The sequence below is a fragment of the Solea senegalensis genome, linkage group LG5 (assembly GCF_019176455.1).
Source record: "Solea senegalensis isolate Sse05_10M linkage group LG5, IFAPA_SoseM_1, whole genome shotgun sequence".
Lineage (NCBI taxonomy): Eukaryota > Metazoa > Chordata > Actinopteri > Pleuronectiformes > Soleidae > Solea > Solea senegalensis.
In genome coordinates, this window is record NC_058025.1 from 14,469,325 (window position 1) to 14,496,866 (window position 27,542).

Consider the following 27,542-nt stretch of genomic DNA (forward strand, 5'->3'; position numbering starts at 1 on the left):
ATTAGTAGTCACACCAATTAAGTTAAAGAACATTTTGTGAATTTCTATATGCAGTTGTTTATGATCTCTTCCATGCCTTCCTTGAAGGTAAGATGCTACACTCACTAGAAGACTCTGGTTTATAAGGCTCTTCTTGGCTTGGTTCCTGGTTATGGCACTTTTCTTCAGAGAACAAAAAGCCATTTTGCCTTATGTTCCAATTGCATTTTGTACCTGCTTGCTCCCTGTGTTCGGACCGAAATGGATAAAAAAGCTTTATTTGTCTATTTACTTGCACCTTGCAATGTTTTTTTCGTATCTGGTATCACCCTGTTTTTATTAACTATGACATGTGCTGCTGCTTTCCTTGGCCAGGTCACCCTTGTAAAAGAGATCTTGATCTCAATGGGTCTTTTTTCTGGTTAAATAAAGGTTAAATTAAAAAGAAAAAACAATCAGTACAACTGAAGCCACATCTTGGTTGTATATTTGTTGGATTGATGCATGATGAACAATTTTGACGGATGGATAGTTGCATAGATTGGCGTCTTTTATTTATCCCAAAACTGGGACATTTTCGTACTAGCTGTCAATCACAGTATCCCAGTACATGTCATGATTTATGGTCTATTTGACTATAAATGGGACCATAATTTACAAAATGGACGTTTAACCAGCAGACCTAAATTTAAAAGCCGTATAGTGTTTCACTTGTCTGTTGTGAGTGAATACCTAATATAATCCAACACATGACATGACGCACAAAATTTGGCCGTAGGATGTGGTTTATTGTGTAAGGGTGCCAAAGTTGAGGCAAAGATCAGATTTAAAATTAGATTTTTTTTTCAGGCACCCAGACTCAATGGCAGCAAACCACTTATCTGAAAAGTCGGACCAATAAGTCCAGTTCCCTTTTGATGAGTTTTTATACCTTCTATATCTTGTCCTAACTCGGTCTAAAAACTGCCACATTGATTGCTTTGAAATACTGAAGCGTCAATGACTTGTCAAAATACTATATATTGAATATCTTGATATAATGGATTATTCCATGCCTGTTCCATGCCAGACAGACTGAAAAGAAAAAAAATATCATCTCTTTATCTCTGCATCACTGCTTGAGGGAAGCAAATTAGATGGAGCCCTCAGACATTTTATGACCTTTTAAATGCTCTGCTTTGAAAAAAATGTTTGGCAAATTGGATCTCTCTACTATTAAATAAATTGACTTGGGGTTTTAAGAGGTTTTAAAAAATACATCTGCCCATCTTTGATGTTGAGATACATTTTCAGATGTTTAATTGCTGGACATTAAGCCTCTCCTTCTCAAAGTACTTGTGATGTCATCATGCACACACATGTCTCAGATGGTGGGTGATAAAAAAAAAAACAGCCTTCAAGTGTCTCTGCTTTGTGAAGGACAATCATCTATAAACTCAATAATATATATATATATATATATATATTGTGTGTATATATATTATATATAATCATAACAGACCCAACAACACTGTTTACATTAGTCACTCTGGTGAATTCAGATTTTTCTAAATAGACTCCATCTACACAAGAAACTGTTCTTCTTTTAGACTCTTCATAATCATTCTGCTATTCAACTGCTTGAAACAGTGAAATGTTGAATTTGTTTGGTAATGTATAGAGAAGGCTGTTATTGACAGCTTCAACCATCGCAGTTATTACACACAGTTATACATTCTCTTTCCCCCTTTGCTTTTCTTTGCAAAAATATCGTATGTTCCACAACATGTCAGATTTGTATCCCTCTAAAGACACTTATGACCTGCCACTGTAAATAATTATATTGAAAATACTTTCACTCTTGGTAACTGCTGGCATCTTATCAGACGCTCCTTCACTTTTGTTGTTCAAATTCTCTCCATGACACAAGAAGGAAATTGAGTAATAAGGAAATTCAAATTATAGTAATGTTAAATGACACTGGTTTGTGAAAGTGTCAACTGTCGGTCGGTTGGTCGTCCTTTCAAAATAAAATAGAATTTGATAGGTAAATGGAACATGATAAAATCCTGTTCATGCATTTTAACATTATAAAGGATTAACACTTTATGAAAACTAAATGCTTTTTCCCACTTGAGTTAAGTCACAGATCAATGTGTGTGTGTTTCTGAGGTAAATCAGCTCTTGCTGGATGGCTGCAAAGTATTTTAGGTTATTTAGGTATCTCACAACACAGGAACAGAAACTTGTCATTCTATGTTGGTTTGGTTAAAAAAAACACAAAACAAAAAAAAACATTCAGATGGAGACTTAGGGCAAACATTGCACTCTACCTTATGTGTTACCACTGCCTATTCACAGCACAGAGACTCACAATCTCCCAGGGATTTCTAATAATTACGAGGAGCTGATGCAAATCATGCTCCAGTTACCATTTCTGACAGCTCTATTTTGCAGCAGCATAAAATAAGTGTCCCTCTTCTTTCAACACACAGTTAGACAAGTCACTGCTGTGCCCAAATCAGGTCACGGGGAACTTTTGAAATGATGGTTAACGTGTTAAAAGTCCATTAGATGAAAACACGATACAGTGCTGTGTGTACCCACTGTGTGCTTATTTGCCTGCAGATTAAATCCTCTTTGACAACAGGGGATCAGACACAGACCCAATCACTCAAAGGGGTTTCCTCTTTCACTTTTATTCAGTGAGTGCAGATATTTTTATGTTTTTATCCACATGTGGAGGAAGTGTGACGAAAAGTGACATGGGGCGGCCACACTGTAGATGTGTGCAGTCATTTGAAAATTAAACAAAATCTGTGACTGTTTAATTATGATTTAAATTAAAATAAACACTGCATTTATGTCAAGATATTTTTACTCCTGTCCTGTAAACTCAATCATATGTTTTTTTGTCTGGGTCTGCAAGGACGATGCCAAAGTGTCTTTAGCACTGAGCTGTGAAATAAGTAGTTATATAATATCAAATTAAGTTTGTAGTTAGTTTAAAATAGGCACAAGATTGTCATTCTCTTTTAATTTATCAAGGAAAAGTTAGTATACATCAAGCATCAGCACATCAGCACTTGAATACAAAATTAACAACCAAGATAGTCAACAGTCAAAAAATAACTACAAATTCCCTGTGTTCCCATATGTGTAGGTTAGAATTGCTAGCATTTTTTTTAAACTGTGCTTCTTCACCCACTGTAATTTTATTTTATTATATCTTCTTAAAGACATCTGTTTTGTTCATATTCCTATAGTTTGTTAGTTTTAACATAAACAGTACAAGATCCATATACCTTCATATTACTGTGTTACATGTGAGTTGGGTGGGGGTGTTTGGGTGTGAGTCCTAGAGTTCTAGAGATCTAACCACTGATCTCAAGTTGCCACAATTTTGTCATCCACTGACCAAAATCTAAGAGGTATTTAGATGTTCCAAGTGCAAGTGATTCTTTCTTTCTCTGCCTTTGCTACCTCATGGTTGTTGTTTCAGCCTGACCTACATTTCATTTATTTTTTTGTCAAAAAAAAGCACAACATGGTGTTTCCTGTCTGGCCCAGTTAGGCCAAATGGATATTATTATGCTGCTTTTTTTTTTTTTTTTAATTTATGCTTTTAGTATAATATTTTTCACAAATACATGTCATGTAAATAGGGATTATTGTTCAACAAAAGAAAAAAAAAAGAGAACATGATGTGTTAATGAATTGTCCTTATACTCTTAATTCCCATTTTTGTCTTGTGGAAACATTAGAGTGTCTCTGGGAGTCGAGTAGCACAGTGGTTGGTCCTCAACTCCTGCGGAAGCACTTCCCCCGAATGACTTGTGAAGCCATATAAGCACATCACAAGGGATCATCTCTGTTTGCATTGTGTCTTGTGCCTATAAGGTGACAAAGCATCGCTGCTTTACAAATGGGTGGCCGCCTGATTTAAAGAAAGTGTGATGGCGCCCTCTGTTGTCATTTAACAGACACTGAGAGAACTGAAAAAAGAACTGTTGAAGTTAAATTGTTTTCATATCTCACTTCAGATGGCCCTGGACAAAGGGCATTGCATACGACAAGATAATTATCAGAATAAACGTCAGATGATTTAAGATGGATGCTTTTTATTGAAACTTAAATAAACCTGTAAATTGTGGTTTTAGCCTTTTTTTCATAAGCAGAAATCTACACATAATTTTTAAAAACAGAAATATTTCCTCACATGAAGTGTGTTTGTGCAGTGTATTAGCATTATGGTGATTATATACTGAACCTGCTAGATTATGATTGAAGAAACTGATATTGTTGCTCGACCTTTACTGAATGACGTAACCTTTGTTGTAAACTAGTCCCACAGTTACAAAGCATTAACACTGACAAGTCTTAATTGTCTTAATACTTTAGAGCATTGTTTGTGAATTGTTCTTTAATGTTGTCACTTTTACAAGTTAGAGTCATCAAGTCGGGCGACCACAAGGTATTTAAGATTTAAAGGAAGACAAAGTTTTTTTAGTTGAAAGAAGTCATTAAAAGTGTATCTTGGACCAGTATAAAAGGGGTGCCTGTTGTAAGAATTCTAGTAATCTGTTTGTGATCTGTTCCTCATCTCACTGGTATTTGTTTTAAATCAAAGTTGAAAAAAGACACAAATGAAAGCAGCAGGATGAGACTATAAAAATGCTTTGGCTCATTATGAAACTTAAGTCGAGAAACTAGATTGTGACAGGCTGTGACAGTTAAAGTAATTATTGTCATAGACTGCATCTGTTGAAATAAGACTTCCAGGTTTTCAGAGCGTTTACCTCACCTGTATGCAAGTGGAGAAATTCCCGAGTTGTTTTAACACTGTGTTAACTAATATTCTAACTCTGACTAATGAATTAATTATTTACTTTTGAATTTAATTGAAATTCATTGTCTGTCTTTTGGTCTGTTGTTTTACAGATGTTTTAAAGGGAAAAACAAGCGGTTGCTTCAGGTTGCTGAGAAAAACGGGAATTGTTCACATTTGAGAAGTTATATTAAACATTTATTATGAAATCATTTCAATCGGAACCCACAGCTAGTGTGAAACTTAAGCGGCGCCATTCAGGTTCATATAATTTTCAAGACAAACTGATGCAAATGGAATCAAAAGGTGCTTCTCTGTGGCAACATGTCAAGTCTACAACATTCTCATCTGTGTCCTCTAGGGGGAGCCATAGAGTTACAGATCAGCTCATCAGCTCAGCAGCTAATTTCTTACAGAAGGTTGTGGTAAAGCTGTTCCCTGAAACATATTTCTGTGAGAGATGCGTCACGCATGACATTTATCTAACAATACACATGGCCATGAATTAAACTTGCTAAGAATGTAGGTTTTGGATGTATTTGTGGTATTAGATGAAGATCAAATGTTAAATGAGTACAAGGCTTACTATGCACATAATATCCTATTGTATTCAGAGGTTAAATTGTGTTCACGCGGCCCAGTAAAGGATATACCTTTTTAATGTTTTGAAAAATATATTCCGTCCTTAAATGATTGTTGTTTTGATTAACAGTCATGATCCTAATGATCCACTTTTTAGTTATGGGCAAATCACAAGTGTTGTTTTTTTTTTATGGTTAAGGCAGAATGTAATTGCCATGTCAAAGTATTCAGTTTGAAAGAGTTTTATCTGATGAGACTACGCTGTTCTCTGCTCTCGTGTTGGTGTCATTTGCAATCACTTTCACTCTTTTAAAATTAAAGTGAAAGAAGCCAAGAACATGGCTTGTAGGTATTTTGCTCTCTCCTTTTGTGTTTTGATTCCCCCCGCAAAATGACTTTAAATGGGGATTTCACAAAGCAGAAGTGTTTTATGCGGACAATATTGTCGAGGCTGAATTGGAGTTAAAGATAATTTATCCTCTGCAATATAAAATCAACACTTTTCAGAACAAAAAAAAGAAAAAAAAGACCCACTCAGTTGAACTTCAGGTTTTTCTTTCAAGTTCATGTCTGTGGTACTTTCTCACATGCAAATAATAACAGGTAGGGTAGATGCTCCCTGTGGGTCAGCAGGCCTCAGGAAGGGCTTAGGCTACCTCTGAATCAGGTTGTGCTGTACAGTGTCATAGGTAGGCCTGTGATGGATCATGGCACAGTTGGCCTTTGCCTGTCCTTTCCTGTCCTCCACTAAGTAAACGTTTCCCTCTGCGTGCAGTCATTTATGAAAGCAACTTTGCGCAATACTGGCATACACACAACATCTGTCCATCAGCCTTGGCTTTTACTTTGTGTGTGTGCGCGCATGTTCTCTTATTTGTCTGGTGTCCATCTCTTCGTCTGGCAAGAGTAACATGAGGTCTCGTTTCAGAACTTAAGGGATCACTGCAGAGTATCATATTGCACTCACTGTTTGTCTTTATGTAATTATTTATTTTGTCATTTACAAGGGGTAGTTGCACAATAATTGTTTGCATAATTATGTCATAATGGGCAACATTCACAGTCATCAACTATGTCAGCACTTGCATATTGTTTATTTACCACACTGTCTACTTTAGGCCTGTGTGGTCCGCAGCTCAGCAAAATATCTGTGGTTGACACTTGGCAATGTTGTTTCACCGTACTGCGAAGTATTCAAGTTTAAGAGACTTTTTTTAAGATGGTTTCGTCACCCAGAAGGTGTCAGGATAATACAGAGAAAACGGAAAAGTTAACATGAATATCATAGTCTGAATGGCTTCTGATACTTACATTTTACTCCTTATTGTCTTTTTGTTATTGTAGAAATTAGATTATTAGCTGTCGTGATGTCGTCAATGACATTTCTAAGTTGTATTTGTATACTTATTTTGAGTTCTAAGATTGTCCCTGTAAAGACGGATGATGTTTTTTTCAATGTGATATGATTTTGTCCCCTTTTGAAGTTGGAAAAAACATGTGGAGTCCATTGGCTTTAGTCAAAACTCCCTGTGTGGGATTTAGTTTGTGCAGTTTGTATTGTGGTAGCCTACACACTCATTTTCCTGATTCAGTCCATAGCCTTTTCTATCTTCACCATCTTTCGCACACATGTTGAGTGCAGTCAGAAAGTATTAGGACAGTCAGTGGCACATGTTTTGTGGTGCTGGCTTTGTACATAAGCACATTGGATTTGAAATGAAACAGACTTTATGGTTAAAGTGCTGACTTTCAGCAACAATTGAAATGGTTTTTACTGGTAACTTAGTGAATGAATCATAGCCCTGTTCATACATACCCCAAATTCTAAAACTGATAAAAAAAAATATTTGAGTTAACAGAAAATAAAATCATCAGGTTCAACATTTTGGTAATGGATCATGCGTTTTCCTCCCTGGTGATGATCTTCAGAGCCTGTTTTGCAGCCGTCTTCACTTGGGAGTTTTTATAAGAGCTTTTTACCATATGATCACTTTTTTGTTTTTTTTTCATGTCAGCAAGGACTTAAGGACAAGCAAAGACTTGGCCAATCATGTGTGTTCCACTTTGTCTGCAAACAAATTAATACTCACTCTGTGGACGCCTTATTTGATCTTTGATTATCACTGTCCGTAAAATATGGACTGTGTATAAACATCTGTACACCATTCACATCATAAACTAATAGTTGCTGTTTTATTTGTAAACCAATGTGCTGGATTCCTCAGCCAAAAAAAATGATGAGCAACCTTTTTTTTGTCCTAATACTTTACGACTGCTCTGCATACACACATTACAGGTCAGTTAGGAGCAGATGAACCGCACTGACCCTTGCTGTCTCCTGACCAAAGCACAGTCCTCGGCGCATGCCTGTATCATGTAAATATGCCATATATATCACCTGGATATTAGACCAAGCACATATTTTGCATTTATTTGATTTGGCTGTGTAAGCATGTCACTGGATAGTCCCAGTGAAAATGCAGGCATCATCTTCACTAATTTTGATATTAGAGCTTAACTGAGGTAGGCTTGGACTCATGAAGATCACAATCTGGTTCTAATTTACTATTACATAAGCACTTTGAAAGAGTTGTTTTTGAGCAGCTTGTTGCAGGAAAAATACCTAAGAAAAAGACTAACAAGGAAGCAGTTCAAAAGCTAAAGCGATGTGTAAACAGTATTCAGGGTGTTGTTTGATTAGTTTTCACTGTGTCCGCCATTCCACCAACGCTCCAACAACTCTGCCTCTCCGTAGTTAGTGGGAGGTGAACAAGTTTAGGAGGGTTGAGTGGGCACAGCTGAAAGTGAAGGATAAGGCATGTACCTGATGTAAACATCGCATGACAACAAAGGCATTTACGAGGGAGCAGTATGAAAAGTAGTGGGTGAGAAAGGGTAGGTGAAAGTGTATTTGGGGTTCCGAGGCTGGCCCTACAAAGAATCCGCCAGTCACAACGAAGGGGCCCAAAGCGTGTGATTATTAATTACCGATGGCTTTGCAGCCTTTGGAAATCAGGGGGCCGCACACATCAAATGTGTGGAATAGGCAGAGCAGCGAAAAGCCTGTCATTATCATCACAGAAACAATGCTTGAATTTGGCTGTCATGCATTTTTGCCTAATTGACTGTTTTGATGCAGAGTTTTTTTTTTTTCTTTCTCCATTTTGTTTTTGAGGGGGCACCGATGCCTCCCACTCTCTGGTCTTGATGAGGAGAACTTGGTGGGCTTTCAACTCCACGCAGCAAGAACCTTCCGGAGGTTCTTTGATGGCAAGAAAAAGCCCCTGGAGATCTCAGGGGCCTCATTGGCCTCCATTTATGTTTTGGCACTGTAACACTCCATTTTTGATTCCTGACAAGAAATGAGTGAGGAGGATAAGTTATGTTTGTAAGGCGTAGCATCTGTCCATGTGAATGTATGTGCTATATAGTGTGTGTGTGTGTGTGTGTGAGCTGTGGAGTGGTACTTTATGTGTATGGGATATTGCGATAAAAGCGGGAGGCCAAGGACCCACAAAACACACGAGGGGTCTTCTAATTTACATAATTAACTGTTGACACTAACTGTGCTTAATGAAGGCCTATTGAAGTCATTGACCCTTTTACACAGCCAGCCCCTGGGAATGAGACAGAAGCTCCTCCAGCAAAGGTTAAAACAATGTGTCTGGTTAACTTCCGACAAACGCGCCGAAACGCTCCCAAAGTTTCAAAGATTCATGCTCATTGGAAGAGGTTATGGCACAGAACGACCTATGATTTCCCAGAGCTGAAATGCTACCAGATATTTGGCTTTGGTGTCTAATCCCTCATTATTAGCTTTTGTTCTACAGAATTTGCCCGGTCACTTGGTCTTCTCTGTGGTACACTACTTTGATGAGCTGAGTTGTATTGGCTTGAATTACACATTTATTTATTACAGTATTTAAGTTATTTAAGTAATGTGTACCAACAATACCAATATTGTTATCAATATTTGTCAAAAGAACATTCATAATATATGGACCCTGCACCATGTTTTAAATGTAGGCCTATAGCATTTAATTGTACTCCTGACTTACATGCTATAGATTGTGTTGTCTGTGGGGAACAGATTATATTTGGCTTGCCTGTCTAAATCTATTAATAGAGGATGGTGGCACCAACCCCGCATTAAATACAAGGAATTAAGCAAAGGCTAACAGTGCTTCTGACCACTTAGCATATGGCTGTGATCCCCTTATACGTCCTTGTAAATAAATGCATGTGCTGTTGAAAAACTACTCAACTACTACTCTATCTACTTTTAAATGAAGGCAGTCTGCTCTGATGCTTTTTAGAGGCATTTTGGTGCCAGGCATGAAATGGAATCTGGCTCAACATGGACACCGTTAATCTGGATGCAGGACATTAAGGTCTTCCTGACCTGGAGGGGAAACGCTAGCTGTTGCACACATGTAACGTTTCATCTAAATGTAATTGTATGTCATCCAAATTAGCAGTAAAATATTATGGAAAATAATATAGAAAAAAAGAGTAGCCAATATGTCATTTCCAGTATGTTTAGTCACTAGAGGACTTTGGATTGCAATGAGAAGACAAACACCATCTGTTGTACAAAGCTGTCAAACATCACAACATTTTGTTTTTGTGATTTCTCCAGAAGCCAGACGTCTTTAACCTGTTATGACTAATTGCTTATTATGCTTCGGAGACCACTTGGTGCTCCCTTAATGTCTATCAATACTCAAAAGTCACGACACTTCCCTTTGTGAAAATGCCACTGTTCTCCTTTTGGCGTCACTGATAATCATTGACTGCTAATGGCTTTTCCATTTTGTCGAGCTTAAAAGCCTCCAGAGTCATATCTACCAGTGTAAAGTTGAGGGATTCACTCTCTCCATATAGTTTGCCACAGACAGCCAAAAGAAGCTTTTTTCCCCCCTTCCTTATATTCCACACACTTTACCGTGTTCAACGAGGTCATTGGGGATGTTATGAATGATCATTGTGAATCTGTTTGCATTGAAAAGGCCTTTCCAATCTTCCCACCCCCTACCCACACTCATCAACCTAATTCTCGGCTACTGCTCAATGTATAAAAAAACAGATTTATTGTTCAGTTGGTCCCCATCAGGTTTTTTTTTTGTCTCAAAGGGGCCTAGCGATAGTTGATGGGAATGGGTCTTTCATATTTAAGGACAATGTCCTAAAGCTTGAAACTTTCCCACACTTGTTTAAGGAAGAATGGGGGCCCAAAGACTCTTTTTAATCAAAAATGGAGTTTGTCATCGATAGAATGATGCTGTATGATTATATACTATAACTGATGTAAGTGGGGCAAGTACCCTCCCTATCCACCCACCCTTTTTATGTCTATGAGATGGGGCGCCCCCCACCCCCCTTGGTTCTTGCACACTGGTTTGAGGGCCTTCAAAAGGGGGCCCCTCAAGCTTTGATCCTCTATATGGGTGCGGAAAAACATCTTTTTGCCCTACACTTTGCCCAGGAAACCAAAGTTTTCGCCGCCACAGTATGCTAATGCGGCCAAGCTAATCACCCTTCCCAATTACAAGATTTATATACCGTAATGGCACCCAGTGGTACCCCTTTACCCCTCAATTGCATGGCCCCTTATCTACCCTCCGGATATCCCATGGAGCAAAGGTGTCTTCTGTCTATGAATGCAGCTGCCTTGCCACCACCTCAGCCTCTTGCTTTCTTTGACAAAAGGGGGTAACATGAAAACAGTTCTGTGGGTGGGCCACTTAATGCTGTCCCCCTCTTTCTCTACCTAATGTACTTTTCCAGTAAATGTCGTGAAACACACAGTAGCTCCAAGGTATACTCCAGACAGATAAATGGGTGCGAACTTGGGGGACTGTGGCCCCTCGGCCTCCTCAGCATGTCGGGAGTACCCACTGTTTGGATTATATTTCTTCTATCAATATCAAACCCAACAAACCTACTTCATCCCTTGCCCATGATATAAGCGAGCACTCTTAGTATTTCTTTTCTGTCTTTTGCTTCCTTTTCTGCTTCTTAGGTCATTTAAAATACGGAATGTTTTTAGGGGGGCGTAGTGTAGAGGTCACAAAGAATATGAACTGATGTACATTTCTTAGAAATATACTTGACAAAATGTAGGGAAACATTGTTAAACCCCAGACTTAACTACAGCACATTTGAAGGTCCCTTTGAATGGGACAAACATGGAGCCTGTGAAGTGCTGGCTGAACCCACCAGAGCTCTTGGATCTGTCCCAGGTTCTCCTCAGGTGAACTTTTGTCCTGCTTGTTGAGAGCGGGAACATGTTCTTTCCCCCTCAAAAGAAGGATACTAACTCAAAAGATAATCTGTGTGTTTTCAAACTTCAATTAAAGACAGTGTGAAAGATTAAGGGGAACACTCTCTTAGGAATCGGATTAAATAAAGCACTGCATACTAAAATCGGGGAAATGTTGGATTTGAGCAATCATAATTCCTAATAATTAAAGCCTCAGAGGGAGAAGGTTGTGGACAATTCAAAACCTTCCAAAGAATGTCCAGATAATGCCCTTTTACTTAAAGGTGTGTGAAGGTTGGCCTACATCAGTGAGTCTTAGTGATAATCAGTACACGGCCTCTAGATGGAATTGTTTTTCAAAATTAATTACACTGAATTGGGCAATTAAAATTTTCTTTTTAATAAATTGTGCCCATGAAAGTTTTCATCCATATGTTGCCACAACATTTTTGTATTTGTGTGGCTATAAACTGTTGGGATTTGATATTAGTATAGTATGCATTGGTGGCTTAACATGGTGCCAGTTACAGAAAAAAGAAGATACAATTGGATATAATGCTCGTTTATGCTCACATTAGGACTAAGTAACAAAAAAGAGGTCATGTTTGGCAGCGATACTTTTGGCCACTGTATATTGTATTTCATTATCACTTGACATTTAATGAAAGTTTTTTACTGTACAGGAATTTTTGACGAGGATTCACCTTGACTGATAAAGTACTGTACTGTCATTTCATTAAAACTAGATACATTGTATTGTTTAGGCAATATAAATTCAAGAGCCTTTTGCAAGTGGTTAAGGAACGTGCACTTTTTGTTATGCCCACACACACACGCCTTTTGTATGTGTGTCTGAGTGTGTATGTGAACCATATCAGCGGGCACTTACTGCCACTTCCAGATGGTGCTGAAAACAAACAGGGCTACACTGTAGGACCCCTCAATAGGACCGTCTAGACTGGTCCCTGACCAGACAGATACAGCCTCCCATCAAATTAGCGTTTGTCAGCTTTATGGTAATGGTCTGCAACAGTCTTCCTGTCAGTGACATCAAGATTTACAGCACTGACACCCACCCACATCCCCCTGCTTCACACTACACATATATTCCATCCTGACTACTCCCTTTATCCTACAAATGCACTCACCCCAGCCTCAGTCGCTTTCTCTCAACTTACTTCTTTTCTTAGTCGCTGCTTATTGCTGCTGAACAACTCTTGCCTGCCACCCCGGCCTTATCTATGCAAATGGGAGGAGTAGTTGTGGAAATGGTTGTTTGTCAGGGAGGTTTGTACAAATGCTGAGACCATCAAACTCCTCCTGTCTTCCTTTCTGAAAGTATCACAACTGCAGCAGCAAAACCACCCAAGCCCCCTCTGCCTCCGTAACAATAGGTTGTGTCAGAGTTTCCTATTAATCCCCAGTGATGAGGTTGAAGTGTTTTTGGGGCGAAGGGTTGGGACTGGGGAGGTGGTAGGAGGCTAAGGTGGTGGTGCATTGAAGTTTTGGGGGTGATGTAGAGATATTGAGTGCTTGAGACTTTAGAGGGTGAGGAGTGAGGGGATGAGGGATACATTATTTGGAATGGTGGTGGAGTGTGAGTAGAGGACAGACAGAGAGCCCCATGTATGCGGATTAGCGTCACCCCCCTCTTTCATGTCGACGTTTTTTTGGGAGGTAACCCGATCCGTGGGCCCTAGCACTAGTGAACCCAGTGGGAAAGGCTCCCTGACAGATATCCCGTCCATTCTCAGCCCAAATGTTTTTCCAAGGCTACACAACTGCCTTTGATGTGGCCTCCTCCAAAACCAAGTAGGGTCACAAGCTACCATGTCAGGCAAGCGCTGGATTTGCTTAATGACGAGGGACATAGAATGAAAAGGGAGAAAGTAGAGGGGGTTACTTTTCATTCAGAAATCTTGCCCCATAGTATCTGTCTTGGTTATCTTTCAAACTGGACTTTTCATTCAGTTGGTCACGTCCCCTCATTCAGTCAGACGAAACCCCACCTCAAACCTCTGCTCCTAAATAGGACGTTTCTCTCCTTCATCATGATTCTTGTGGACATTTTTGGTATTCAGATTAGACGTCCTTCTAAGTGAAAGCGTGTTATTTAATTGGAACTGTGTGTCTCACATTATTTTGATTTCTCTTTATTTGTGATTAGAAGATGACAATTCATTTACAGTATCCAGTTATAATAATGCACTGATTCTCCCTCTGCAGTGCAATATATGCAGTTTGCTCCAGCAGAAAGCTGGGGGGCGCTCTAACTTCACTCTATAGATTTCTCTGTGTGTGCGTGTGTGTGTTCCAGCTTGTCTCCTTGTCCAGACACCTTAGCATCAGGGCAATAGTGTTGTTCAAGCTCTGAAACGAGGGCCAGACAGGCAGAAGTGGGATGAATGAATTGGGTAAGGGGGTGATAGGAGAGAGAGACGGAGAGGGAGAGAGAGAGAGGCGAGTAAGAGGATGTTGCTTCAGAATAAGGGGATAATATGCCTGCAAAACAGTGACAAGCAAATCAGCTTTAAAAACAGGGCCTCCCCTACACTCGCAGACACGCAGCCATAATGGGTTATGGGTTGTTTTGTCAACTTAAGTAAGACACGGTCTACTTCACTAGATGGGATATTGAGCTGGTGCAGACAGGGTCATCTTATTATTGCTGTATGTCTGTCATTTTAGTAGGTCTCTGTGATGTTGCGTTAAAGGTGTTGAAGTCAACAGTAAGCATATTCATCATTCACTGCGTCAAAAAAAATTCCACATTCGATAGGCATTGTCAGACATGGAATGGAAGCGATGCATATCCCTCAAATTTTTCAGTGTACCCTTTTGTGTGTGTTTGTACAGGGATCTATTTCGGATGCGGGAGTAATGAATGGCACCTGTTTAGTATCCTTAGTTGGCTATTATTTTTGAAGTGCAGTAAATCTTGCATTTCATCACCTGTGGCTACAGCTGAAAGCACATCACAGTGCTCGCTGCCAAATTCACATTTCATGTGTTATATCTTGCAATTAAAGTTTTAAGAAACCAGTCAGTCACGCATGTAGCGGCAAGTTTCATGCCTCCAGGATAATCTTGCTTGCATCCTCTGGGAAGAAAATGTGCTGTCATGAGACGAAAGGCAAGTGGTGACAGTGGTGGTCATCACCGGGTTGGCAGAAAAGGTTTCCTTAACACATAAGGAGGATATAAGTAACCAGATGTCCTGGTCTGAATAAAACATGCGTTATGATGTGAAACTAAAGAAGGTGCGGTGGTGCGTGGTTTGTACCGAGGGACCTACAGTAGATGCTGTATGTGGTTGGCGCACTAACAGCGAAGCATGGGAAGGGTCCTGTGTGCAGCCTTGTGTGTCTAGCATATCTCGCTTGGCCCTTAACCAGAATGGCATGCAGTGCGCCCCCACACCCCCTTCCCCTCACTGTACTAAACCACACTGTGTCCCACAGTGCACCCCCATCCTGCTTCAAAGCGGCAAATAACAACAACAACTGAAGGGGAGAAGATGAATGAGGATGAATGAATGTGCCCCCTCCACCACCCCCTTGTGCGCACACCCCCTCCACCGCCCTTTTCCCCTCTATCCTTCCTTCTGTCCCGGACGAACTGCCTTCCTGCATGCCCCCCTCTGCTCCCGCCCTCTGCTTACCCCTGATTTTGCAAGCCTGTGTTATGACTGTGACCGGTGTGTATTACACACATATCTGTTAGCACCACTCCTCCGTAGGGACGCCCATATAAAGGACTGTCATTTCCAAAGGTCAGGCGTGAGCCCTGCACACAAGTGTTGTCCCGACACTTGGTCTGGAAAAATAAAAACGGCTTGCTTGACCATCCGTGTCCTGTGTCTGTCTACGGCGGCTATGACTCTCAGACACCAGTGTCTCCGATGTCCTTTCCCTTTTTTTTTTTCCCCTCCCTCCTCCCACCTCCTCTTTTCTTTGCAAGCCTTTTACTGTTGGTGGAAAATCATGATACCCAGCTTGTGTAATTTGGCAGCCAAAGAGGAAGTCATTTATACCTATCTCTTGGAAACTGTACTTAAATGTGATACTGCAGTTTTTACGAGGCATTATTAAACTCATTAGCACCATCACTGGACCCAGTGCAAACTGTTTCAGCACATCACTTGATCTGTAAACTACCTTTTGAGAGGAAGTGTGGTACGCCACCGGTGTATTGATCGAGGATGTGACCACATGAGGGGGTTAATTCTTAACACATAATTTGTGTGCCTGAGGCTGATACAAAACATGTAGTAATGACTTGGTTTGAGAGTGACACATCTGCATCCCAGCTATAGGATGGTCATAGTTTCCAGATTACACACACACACACACGATGTTAGCCCAGTTCAGGTGACTCAGTCATCAGGCACTTACCCTCTTATAAACAAACTGAAGATCCAGTGCACCCACTGAACACTCCAACATCAAACCTGTTGAAGTTTTCCCATTGGAAATAATGAACCAGATGAAAGGTAAATCATAAATTATTGCTGAAAAACCATGTTCTCACTCTGTGTGTGTTTAGTCTGTGTAAAAAAAAAAAAAAAGAAGAAGCAAAAATCCACATTATGGAATAACAATAAATGACACGGAAGAGAGGCTTTATTATTTGCAATGCAATATCCGTTATGCAACTATTTAATAAGACCAGACCTCATTGGCAGAAGTTTACTCTCACATTTTCTAATAATTGACAAAAATGTACATGCCATACTTGTGAAGTATGTATGGCATCGACACCTGATTCATAGTAGTTTGCAACTAAACATATCTTGTCTATACCCAAATTAAAATAGTTATCATTGCCCTTAACTGCCTTGTCAATCTCTGTGGATAAAAGAAGGATAAAAGTTGAACATCTTAGGCTTCAGACATCTTTTACATGTCGGCTCTGTCGTGTCCATGGGTTTGTCCAGACTGTTGGATTTGTAATGGAAATAGGAAAGTACTTTGTGGACAGGCAGTCAGAAAGAGCACACCTGTGCTCTTTTCACCGTGGAAGCTAAAAACAATTGCCCCACCGAATTTGTCTGTAGAAACAGGAAGCCCATTATTGCATATTGATACCACCCATAGAACATACAGTATAAATACTAATTATATCACTAATTCTTAAGTATATAGACTGATTGAATATGTTCTTTTATTATTATACAGCAGATTATGCTGTACATTTCTGGTATACTTCATTATATGAAATATTAAACATTTAAGCAATTCCCCCTAGGAATTAATAAAGTATTTCTCATTCTAATTATGTTCTATATGGCTGCACCAATGGTTCAAATGGAAAATAAATGAGTACACCATTGTTTATAACTCATTTACTAAAATGTCCATGGTGTTAAATGTTGCCTGTGTGTTCCTAAGCAGAAAATCCAAATGCACCGTGCATATTATTCTTGAAGATTTGGCAGAGAATGTCACCCAGCAGGAGCATGTGTGGGCCATGCACTACTTTTAATCATTTGACAACCCCAGTGTTTAGTCCTTGATATACAACCGAAAACCAGTCCAAAGAAACGGGAAGCTTGTTGGGGTGCCTCAATTTGGATCCTGCTGTCATGCCACTGCCCGTTTTCCTGCCCTGTGGTCTTCATGACGGCATCCATAGAGTACGAGTGTGAAATATGAACTAGTCTGCTGCAGTGAAAGCGGCCGCCTCCAACTCACATTTATTACCTCTAAAAATACAAAGTGGTTTTCTAAAACAAGCCTGGCTCCTGTTCTGTCCAACTACATCAGGTGAACTTGCAACACCGTGGCTTGTGACTCACTGACAAAACAGATTTATTTGAATGGTTCAACATGCCTTTTATTGTGGCTGAACACGATGTCTTGATCTCTTTTCCATGCACACTATCCAAATATGAATAGATCGGTGAACATAATGCACATCAACTGAGGGTCATGTAAGGTCAAACGTCTACATGCTGGTGCTGGTTCAGGTACATAGATCGGTTTCTGAGGGCCTTTGCATTTTTACTACTTAAATATTAAGTAAGTAAGTGAACTATAAAATTAGTGATTGCCTGGTGGTTTGGCTCAGTCTTTGTCATTTTTCCTTTTTTTATGGCAGTGTAAATGGGTTGTCAGTCTTCACATAAGGGTTGGCAGAGGCTAATGTGAAGAGAAAAAAGGGATAACTTGGCTGTGTCAATCTGTTGTCTCAATAATCAGTTACTGCTGATCATGCATATCAAATTTTTAGTTGACTGTCTCCATATGTCAAAGTCAAAATGTAGCTTTGGGCAGCTGGACTTGTTTTAGTTTAATTTAAAAAGTCTCAAATTACAAACATTAGTACGTAATTGTACTAGATTAAATTCTCAAAGATATTTGCTAAACCTGAAACTGCCTTATCTTATCTTACAAGTGCAACAAAGAAATTAAAGCAGTCACTTTTTCAGATTCTGGAAGTGTCGGAGGGGGAAAACTGCAAGGAAATCATGAGAACATTTTATTCATTTATGTCATAACATCGTCATAGAACTTAGCCTAGGAACTTGTCACAGCAACACAAGTGATGGGCTACAAAAGACTTGTCTGTAAAAGTAATTGAAAAATATTTAATTTTAGTAAAATTTAAAACAAACGGATAAATAGGCACAGAACAAACTGAAACACTTTAATGAAATGTGTATGAGATGAAAAGCTTTGTATGGGAATAGATTACAGGCGTTGAAGAAACACTTGTCGCAAGGCAGTGAGGCATTTCTGTCGCCCGATCAGCTGACTATTATGGGTCTAGCTCCACCCGTACCATACCTCTGCTACTCCAAGGGACGGGTACTGTAAAATGGAACTTTGGCATCGAAACAGCAACACATCTTTCAGTATTAGGTGACACAGAGGAAGTTTGATCTATACCCCAGATTTAATGAAGTTTAAAACCAACCCTATCAAAGGGTTAAGGTTAGATTAACAATGAAGTGCTGATAATGGATGGATGGATGGATGGTATTTACTGTGTTTTGCAAATTGTATTTGTCAAGTTGTCCATTTCTCTTGGGGAAAAACGGAGGTGTTGCCAAACTTTTGATTTGACTTGAAATTCTTCTTAATGATGATCTGACTTGCCTGGACACTCCCTCAGCTTGTATGCGTGGAACTTGTCCAAAAGACATGAGAAGAATTAGCCACTGACAGCAGTGGAGATGAGAGAACTAGAGAAACAGTTTAGAGAGCAGGAATGCCAGTCAAAACCTTGACTAAGTTGGGTTTTGCTGATGCAGAATGTAAGAAATTATGCATTCCAGGTTCGTCACATACTTTTAAACCAAAGACAGTTGCAGTATGAGCTTTAATGAAAGTGCATCATTGTGAATCTGTGACCTGGAGAAAAAAAGGTACTGCTGCGAAATATTAATTTAGTAACTTTGAGTGTTGCAGTTTCTGTTCTTGTCTACTTGAGCTTGTGTCTGTTGCCAGGAAGACCAGTTATGTCACCCATTAAATGTCTTGACATATTTTTCAAATTGGAACGTTTGTGTGTGTGTGTGTTGTAACTTCTATCTGTCATGCATCTTTTGAGCAGACATTTAATTTAGAAAAATACTGCCTGGCTATGTCCTCAGTGATATTTATAGTCGGCAGTCTTTCCCATTTACATAAAGCCTAGCTAATCAGCTTTCGCAACAACAGTGAGGTAATGTCTTGGCCGGTCTGTCTGTGAAGCACAATTAAAACATGTCCAATCCTATAAGAAGCACCCGATCGATTGAGTCTAGGAATTGCAGACCTTTTATGGAGAGTGGAGTGGCAAGTTGTTGTTTTCTTTTCCAATATTGCTGTTTTTAATGCACAGGTGGCCTCGTAGTAGAAGTTATAGTGTAGCCTTAATATAAGAGGAAGCAAAGCTGATAAGCCTCCATAAGCACAGGTCTTTATGGCCCCCGATCATACCCGGTATTAACGTCCATCCTAAGTGATCTGATCACAGGTTCACAGCTCTAAATAGAGATACCAGTGCATACAAATGCATCCTAAATGCTTTTTCAGATCTGATCACTCAGACCACCTTCGGACATGGCCTAGATACGTGTGGCCACATGAATTTACATGTGTGAACACAAATACATCCTCAGGATTCTTTTCAGAGCTTCTACTCAGCTGCTGCCGTTTCTAAATGAATCAAAAGTATTTTTACACTTTCTTTATATTATTACTGATGCTGAGTACCACATCATTTCTTAATTCATGGTAGCACTCATTGTTGTGAAGGAGGACATGAGGACAGTTGGTCTAACAGAAGAGGACATAAGGTACAGGGCAGAAGAAGATGGTAGCACATGTTATAGTGCATCGGTACAGTCAGCAGCTTAACTCTCTCTTTTTCTCTACCTGTCACTCATGCATACCCAAGCATATTGACAACACATATGTACATATTGATGTATTTGACGGAGAAGGGGCACACCTAGAGGTAAGCAAAGGCCTTTGGACATATTTATTTTGTCCTCTGCCTTTTGACCATACTCTCCTCGTCAATCTTGTGCTGTCAAAGAAGGATTCTACACATCTTTCTTTCTCACAGGGTTCACTGTGTACATAGAGACCACAGGGTCAGGACCTGGACGCTCCTTTGGAAGTGTTGTGAAAACTGAAATAGCTGGTGGGAGCAACAGCAAACAACCTGCTTTACTATTTTAACCTGAAGAATAATAAGTGGCTACATAAATAAGTCCCAAATTGACAGCAGCGTCATTGTTACTTCAGTTGTTCTTCTCTCCCCACCATCAGCCTGTGCGCCCTGACTGACAGCAGATTTCACCTTCTACAGGAATCTGAACATGTAGCTTCAGGGAAGGTAGACCTGGGGGTAGAGGCAGCAAAGGGAGCAAGACAGAATGACCTCATCAAACCAAGTTTTTACATGTGTTCCCCCATCTGACACAAATGTGTTTCAGATCTTTCCGTTTTTCTGGAGAGGGGAATGTTTCCTGTTTGAGTAGACTGCTGGGTTCACCAAGGAGTCGGGGGGGTCAGGTTGCTCAGCCGACGTCTGGTTCTATTGAAGAAGATTCCCCACATTTCCATCAAACAGCAGCTCTGTTTTGGCACGGCTCTGAAAACTGACCCTGGTGGTCACTTGTGTCTGGGGGTCTATGGAAGAATTGAGGCCTACTCACTCTTTGCTGCTCTCGTCATGCTCTAATTTGAAGAAATGATGGTTGCATGTCGTCGCTATTGTGAGGAAAGTGCTTGTTTTTGTTTGCTTAAGCCATCTCAAGATAAGATTTGAGCTAAGTCATGGACATTGGCCAAACACATTCTTGAATTATAACAAGGAACCCAGGTTTATTTTCTCATTTGTTTGTCTGTTTCTTCCCAGTCTCCCTCCCTGCTACTTTTTGATGCACGCCCAAGCACACCTGGAGTACGTGCGCACAGATGTGCAGCAGTTCGTGTACACATGTCGCTGTGTTTTCTTTCCTGTCAGACTCCTTGATTGAATAGAGTAGCAGTGCACTGCACAGGTTTGTCCGCTGACATGAGCAGTAAGCAATCTTATGTTGGTGTTCTTCCAGCTGAAATGTGATAGCGTATAAGAATGTGTCAGACTACGTGTGTGGATGTGTGCCTGCGAACACCCATGCATGTGTTTGTGTGTGTGTGTGTGTGTGCGCCTCTGCTCCACCTTGTCCAGACTGGTTCCTGTCTTCCTAATAAAAAGAGATTTCTCTTTAGTTTTGGATGCTGATCTCTCCACACTAGTTTAAAGATCTCATTCACGGTTCACACTGCATTTGCCCCTTAATGTCTCACAGCAGGCCCTCAGTCCCAGGCTGTGATTCATGGAGTGACAGGTCTGCCTTTGACTGCCCTAAGGGCCCAATCAGACAGGGTCCACCCAAACACACATGCAGACGAAAACATGTTACACCAGTGCTTACATGCATGCATTTAACACTCATATTTCCCTCTACAGCTTTCCACGTGTAGACTTTTACTCTGTATGACATAATTACATTAAAGCATACAAGTCAAATATCTTGCTATTTCAATCTTTGTCAAACTCATTGCTTTTTTTTTTTAATTTTTACTTTCTGGTGGAGCACGGTTAATCATTTTGTTCCTCTTGCATCAGCTGACTGTTTCAGAGTCGGTAACTGTTTTTGACGTGTAATGGGATTTACCGCTCGTCACATTAAGACAGACAGCTATAATGCCGATTCCTGCAGAGTTGGAGAGACATGAGAGTAAATACTTTTAGGGTTACACAACTTGTTGTGATTCCATATGCACAATCTAAATCTATACCACATCTTCTCCAGGGGTATTTTATTCGCTTGCAAATGCAGTCATTGTTTGTTTTGTTTTAGTGTTTCCGGGCACTGTGCTGTAAAGGACCCCCGCCACCGAGACCCGAGTATGATGTGGTATGCGTTGGCCTGACAGGTGCTGGAAAGACCAGCCTGCTCTCACACCTCTGTAGTGAGGGCAGTGACCACATTGTTCCTACAACAGGTAGGTGCACATTTGAAAAAATGATGTCCTTAAAGAGGATCCTCCACCAACATGAACATCTCTCACTGATATACTTTCATATTTGAAGGAGTTGTTGTCCCCTGGATTAGAACATATGGATCATTTTATCCAGGTATTACTGCTCACCAACAGGGGGAAGCAAGTCTTTAGTAAGTCTTTCAAAATCTAAGTGCACATGCCAAAAAAAAAAATGTATGTCTCTAGCCAAAACACATCTTCTTTCTTCTAGTCAAGTGGGAGGCTGGTGTTAAGTATGTCCAGAAGAGGAGGCTTTAGGGTTAGTACATCATCCTCCTGGTAGTCAACGCTATGCTTTCGACATACAATGCAATTCCTCAAGGACACTGACATTCCTCCTTCCTCCCCTGGCTTTGTCAGCAGTCAGCTTTGAGCTGTTGCAGAAATCCCGTTTTAGCTTTAGTCATTGTGCACATTCACCAGTACAAAATAATTCCCAAAGGTGCTGCCTGTGACTATTAGTGTGTCTGTGGCAGGCAGCGGTTTAAGGGAGTGAACACCTGTCGCCGCCTGCCAATAAGTAGACCTTAATTGATAAAACATGTCGATTATGTGCGGAGAATTATTTCAGTGAACTTCTCTAAAATGTGATTTAGTTGTCAGCCCAGTCTGCATCTGCCAACATCAACAGAGGGAAGATCATGTAGAACAATGAGGGGGAAGTCTCCTGTGGCTCCACCCACTTCTTACTTCATGATTTATCACTGTTGTAATGTGCACAAACCCCACATTTAACAGTTAATTCAGATGTTAAAAAGATCATAATCACACGTGTTCCTCTTCCCTCCTAGTTTTTGAATGTTACTGGGAAAAGATTTCCCATCAAGTCAATTTTCCATAATTTGACCAACTTTAAATTTTTCACTTATTTTTTTTGTTACTATTTTCCGTTGTATACAACCACATAAACAAAACCACATAATACATGGTAGCACTTTAGACATCAGTTCCATCCTACCTCCAACGTAGAACAAAATGCTTTTCTTTTTAGCTCTTTTTGTTTTTCTGTTTCGCTTACCCAGACCTCACAAAGTGTCATATTCTTTTGATTTTACAAGACAAATATGTTGACTGTCCTCTTTATGATCCCCAGCTGCTAGTTTAAAAAAGGTATATCCTCTCCTACAGAGTCTAAATGATAAAGTGTTTTTTATTTATTTATTATTACAAAGCACTTCAGCCAGCATTCTTAAAAGCTGACTCTCTTTCTAATATCTCTCTCTCTTTCTTTCTTTCTTTATCATGGACTTTTATTTTTTTTTCTCCTATCAGGTTTCAGCATCAAAGCAGTGCCATTTCCAAATGCCATCTTGAATGTAAAAGAACTGGGAGGTAAGAAACTCATTCTTTGCCACATGAAATTCACAGTGTGAATGTGTTTACATCAGATAAAGTCCCACCAGATGTCAACAGGTTAATTTGCCCCACAACAACTTAAAGGTTTAGTGTTTAACCTCTGCAGCGCCACATGAGGAACTTTTAGTAATCATCAAAACATTGCCAATGCCTCTCTGACATTCCCTTAGGTGATCTAGCTCCACCCCCAACCCTCTGCTACCCATTTGCAAGTATTACCCCCATCAAACTGCTGAACGTCAAGGGATTTATTAGCCGTAGAATCCACTTCTTTTTGTAGGCGATTCTTGCCATGTTCTGACACACTCCAATCTGCTGCAGCTGTCATGCTTTGGTATACTTCCTCGCATGTATACTCGCATATATCAGGGTCGTATACTATCTCGTATCACTAGCTCGTATACTATCCTCATCATTGAGTGGGCGGTACAAGTCTGGATCCCGGGAATAGGACGCGTTCCTACGAAAGCAGAAGAGAACAATGCTACAGCTCCCTCGGACACGTCTGGTTCGAGCGGCTCATCAGCTGAAAGGTCCGTCGGGCAGGGGAGTCGGGGTGTCAGCCGGTTCGAGGGTTGCCAGGTCGAGGCTCGGATGACAATCCTTGGCGACCACTTCATCTGTTGTCGAAAAATCTTTTCGCCTTGGTGAGCGGAGCTTAATACTCCACCTACTGGTGCAGTAGAAATTCAGTTTGTGCACACTCTGTCCACACGCACCCAATGCGGTCTTTGCTCACGGTTCCAAAATCTGGGCTGATGACGCAAATCACGTCATGTGTGCGATGCACATTGGATATACCCGGGCCTTCAGTCTTGATTGTTCCTGCGCTGGAATGACGCAGATTCATAACATTCCTATACTGAGAATAGTGGAGATTTGTGTTACGGACTGCAGCTTTAAGTATGCATTGGAATGTGCTTTTGTGGTGCAAAACTGCATTAAACAGAGAGAGAGAGACAAAAATGTTTTTGCAATCGGGTAATAATGATTTGCTATTTTTTTTTAGCAGCTAAACATACTAGTACACTCATTTATAAAAACAAAAAAAAGTATTGTTAATTATTTTTTATGCAACACAATTTGTCAATAAGTTACCACAGAATCTTCACAATTTATTTCACCAAAAATTGTGGTTTGATCTTCTCATAAGAAGCTAAATTCCATTTTGAGGCTTTTTTGTGATGATACAACTCCCCACTGAATATACACATAATTGTGTATGCTATGCAACGAATGTGTTTGTTTTTTACAGCCGGTAGCATCACACCTTTCGTTCACGCAGGCATTTGTGTACAGACGTCAGAACTGTTAGCGTATTTTGAAGTAGTTCTACAATCTGCCCACTGGTATTCCTGGAAATGTCCAGCACTCGAGGAAGCTGTTTAATAAGCACAGATGAGGGATCTTGAGGTGGAGATACGTAAACAGAGCACATGTCCTGGGAGGCCTCCGCTTCTCAGAGGGGAGCCATGAGAGTGAGATCAGTGCTGTCTCTTCTACAAGCAGCTTAGTGACACTGTGATAATTTATTGTTTTGAGGAGACTGAAAATAATTTATGTCGTTTTCTGTGCACTTTTGGCACATGACAGGTGCAGAGTGTATTTTCGAGGCTCACCCAACCTAGCCTCCTAAAAACATGACGCTTGCTCACACACACACACACACACACACAAAAGAGGCACCAGGGGACCACCAACGAGGGTGCTACCAAATTTGGACAGAGTGCATAAGTGGGTTTTCAAAAGAGGTTTTCTGGATTGGGTCAAAGCCAGTCTGATGGGACATTATTGTGGTTGGAAAAACACTGGTCCCATGGATGACACGTTTGATTTAGGGAAGTTAGTATTGGCTGCCACCACAGGATGATGAAATCTGTTCTCTTTTGCTCCCCCCCCTCCCTGGACCCTCACTACACTGCTCCTTTTCTTGTAAATGCACAGAGCACAAGAATTTGAGTAATTTATGGTGCCATCCGTTATGGATGAGTTGGAGAGAGCGAAAACAAGCACGTGATGTTTTGACGCCTTTAGTGACTACTTTTTATGTGGAGCACAGTATTGAATGTAGGTTCCTGTCTGAGGTGATTTGTTGACATGCAGCCCCTTTGCTTGGCTGAGTGAAGGCATACACATATTGTTCCAAAGGTTAATTACACAAACATGGAGTCAGGACAGTTGGTGCACTTTTTAGTACCGTTTTAGTAGAGTTTTGATATATAAGTCTTTTCTTACTGCACTTTTTGTACCATAATCAAGACTTCCCTTTCTGACCCTGTTCCATTTTCTTACTCTGTCCTTGTGGCCTTAAAGTAAACAAAACATGCTTGGTTTAGTGTTATTTTGCACAGCATCAGTGATGCAGCAAAGTGATACAAGATGTGATGCACACACAGTGGTATTCATGACCCCCAAAACTTTACAATACCTCTGTGGCTTTAGTAAGCCTGGACTAAGGCGGACAAAGTAGCATGTTGAGGAGCATGACAACGTGATGCACTTCACATGTATATCCTCCCTCTCCCACCGAATGTCAATTTGGAATCCTGTCTTTATATTATATATTATTAAATGGAAAGCAAGTGTACATGTGACCCTAAGTGCTGGAGCTTTGGCAGTAAGTTCAAGCCACTAACACCAATAAAGGTCCCATGTGTAAGATTAAGTGACATTTTATGGTGAGACTGCAGATAACAAATGTTGGACAAGGACACTTCTGCTAAGCCCTCCCTTTTCACAAGAGTGTTGGAGACACTCTTCATTTGCATATTAAGACACTGCTTCAAAACACAACACAAACATAGAGACACAAAATGGTAGCCTCCGTAAAGCAAGGTCCCTAAGAAGGCTTATTCTAAGGCTATAAACAAACAATTTTATGTTGGCGATTATGCAGTTACAAACTAACTTGTTGATAGTGTATTTAATATTTAACAATAAACGCTTCTAAACGTTACACACTGGACCTGCGACTCTCTGCTGCTTCTGACAAAGTGAGAGAGTTCAAGTGAAAATCATTCTTCATGCTGTAAAGTACGTGTAAAGCAAAAGCAGAGCATCTGAGAAACATGTGAAAACAATTACAAGTGAGGAGGAAATAAAGACCGAACAGTTTCTCTCCAGTGTTCTGTTGAGGTTTTTTTGGGTGTGTCTAAAAATATGGTTTGAAGACGCCCCCAGATCCATAGTTGGCATAACTCCTCCTTAAAAGCTGTAAGTGTATAAAAACCCTTGGCACGCTTTATCAGTGGTTTGCCGCTCACTCGTGAGTCACCTCACGTGCACCTGCTCCTACATTACACTGCTGCCTTTGACCAGAAGAACAGAAAGGTTGTTTGTGTATAACATTTAATTCATCTATAAAATAGAGCCCTTTTATTTAAAAAAAAAAAAAGAATAAATTTTTCCATTTTAGCTTTGCTCAATTGATTTAATTGAGCTCAATTCCGTGATTTGTCCAAATTTTTTGCGTCACAGATCCGACCGCAGCAGTAAAAATGTTATTTTTCTACATGTTTGTTCAACAAGTGGTTTAACACTACTGGAGTGCTTGGGTTTAAATTCTGTACAAACACTGATGTACAGTGACGTTCACCTGCTTTAGTCCCCACTATGTCCCACACACATACACACTTAAATATTTGTAAACACGCTGCTGCTCGTCATGCACCTGTTAACAGCTGTGCTGTAGCAGAGGATGCAGCTCTGAAACACTGCTCTTGTATGGATACCATGATGTGTTTTAATGTAAACATCACTTTGATATATATATTTATAATGTATTATATTTTTCCATGTAGTCAGGTTCAGCCTATACAAAATTGCTGTGAGAGGTGTCAGTTTTAGATAATAATGCTGGTAGAATGTCACTGTCATTATCAACAGAGGTTTTCTATTTCTATTATAGGGAACACTGCCCTGCATGTTTTAGATGTTGCCCTGCTCCAACACACTGGATTCAGATGAACAGCTTGTTACCGGGCTTCTGCAGAGCTTGTTGACGAGCTGACCATCTGAATCAGGTGTG

The 27,542-nt window shown here is 40.2% G+C and overlaps 1 protein-coding gene across 2 annotated transcripts in view; it reads left to right on the plus strand.

Annotated features, from left to right (window-relative positions):
• Positions 1-27,542, plus strand: part of LOC122769593 (ADP-ribosylation factor-like protein 15) — a 92,446-nt gene that overhangs the window by 13,824 nt on the left and 51,080 nt on the right. For both annotated transcript variants that reach the window (XM_044026237.1, XM_044026236.1), the window contains exons 2-3: positions 21,976-22,120; positions 23,432-23,491. In XM_044026237.1, the coding sequence (XP_043882172.1) occupies positions 21,976-22,120; positions 23,432-23,491 (205 nt within the window). The remainder of the gene's footprint in view (positions 1-21,975; positions 22,121-23,431; positions 23,492-27,542) is intronic.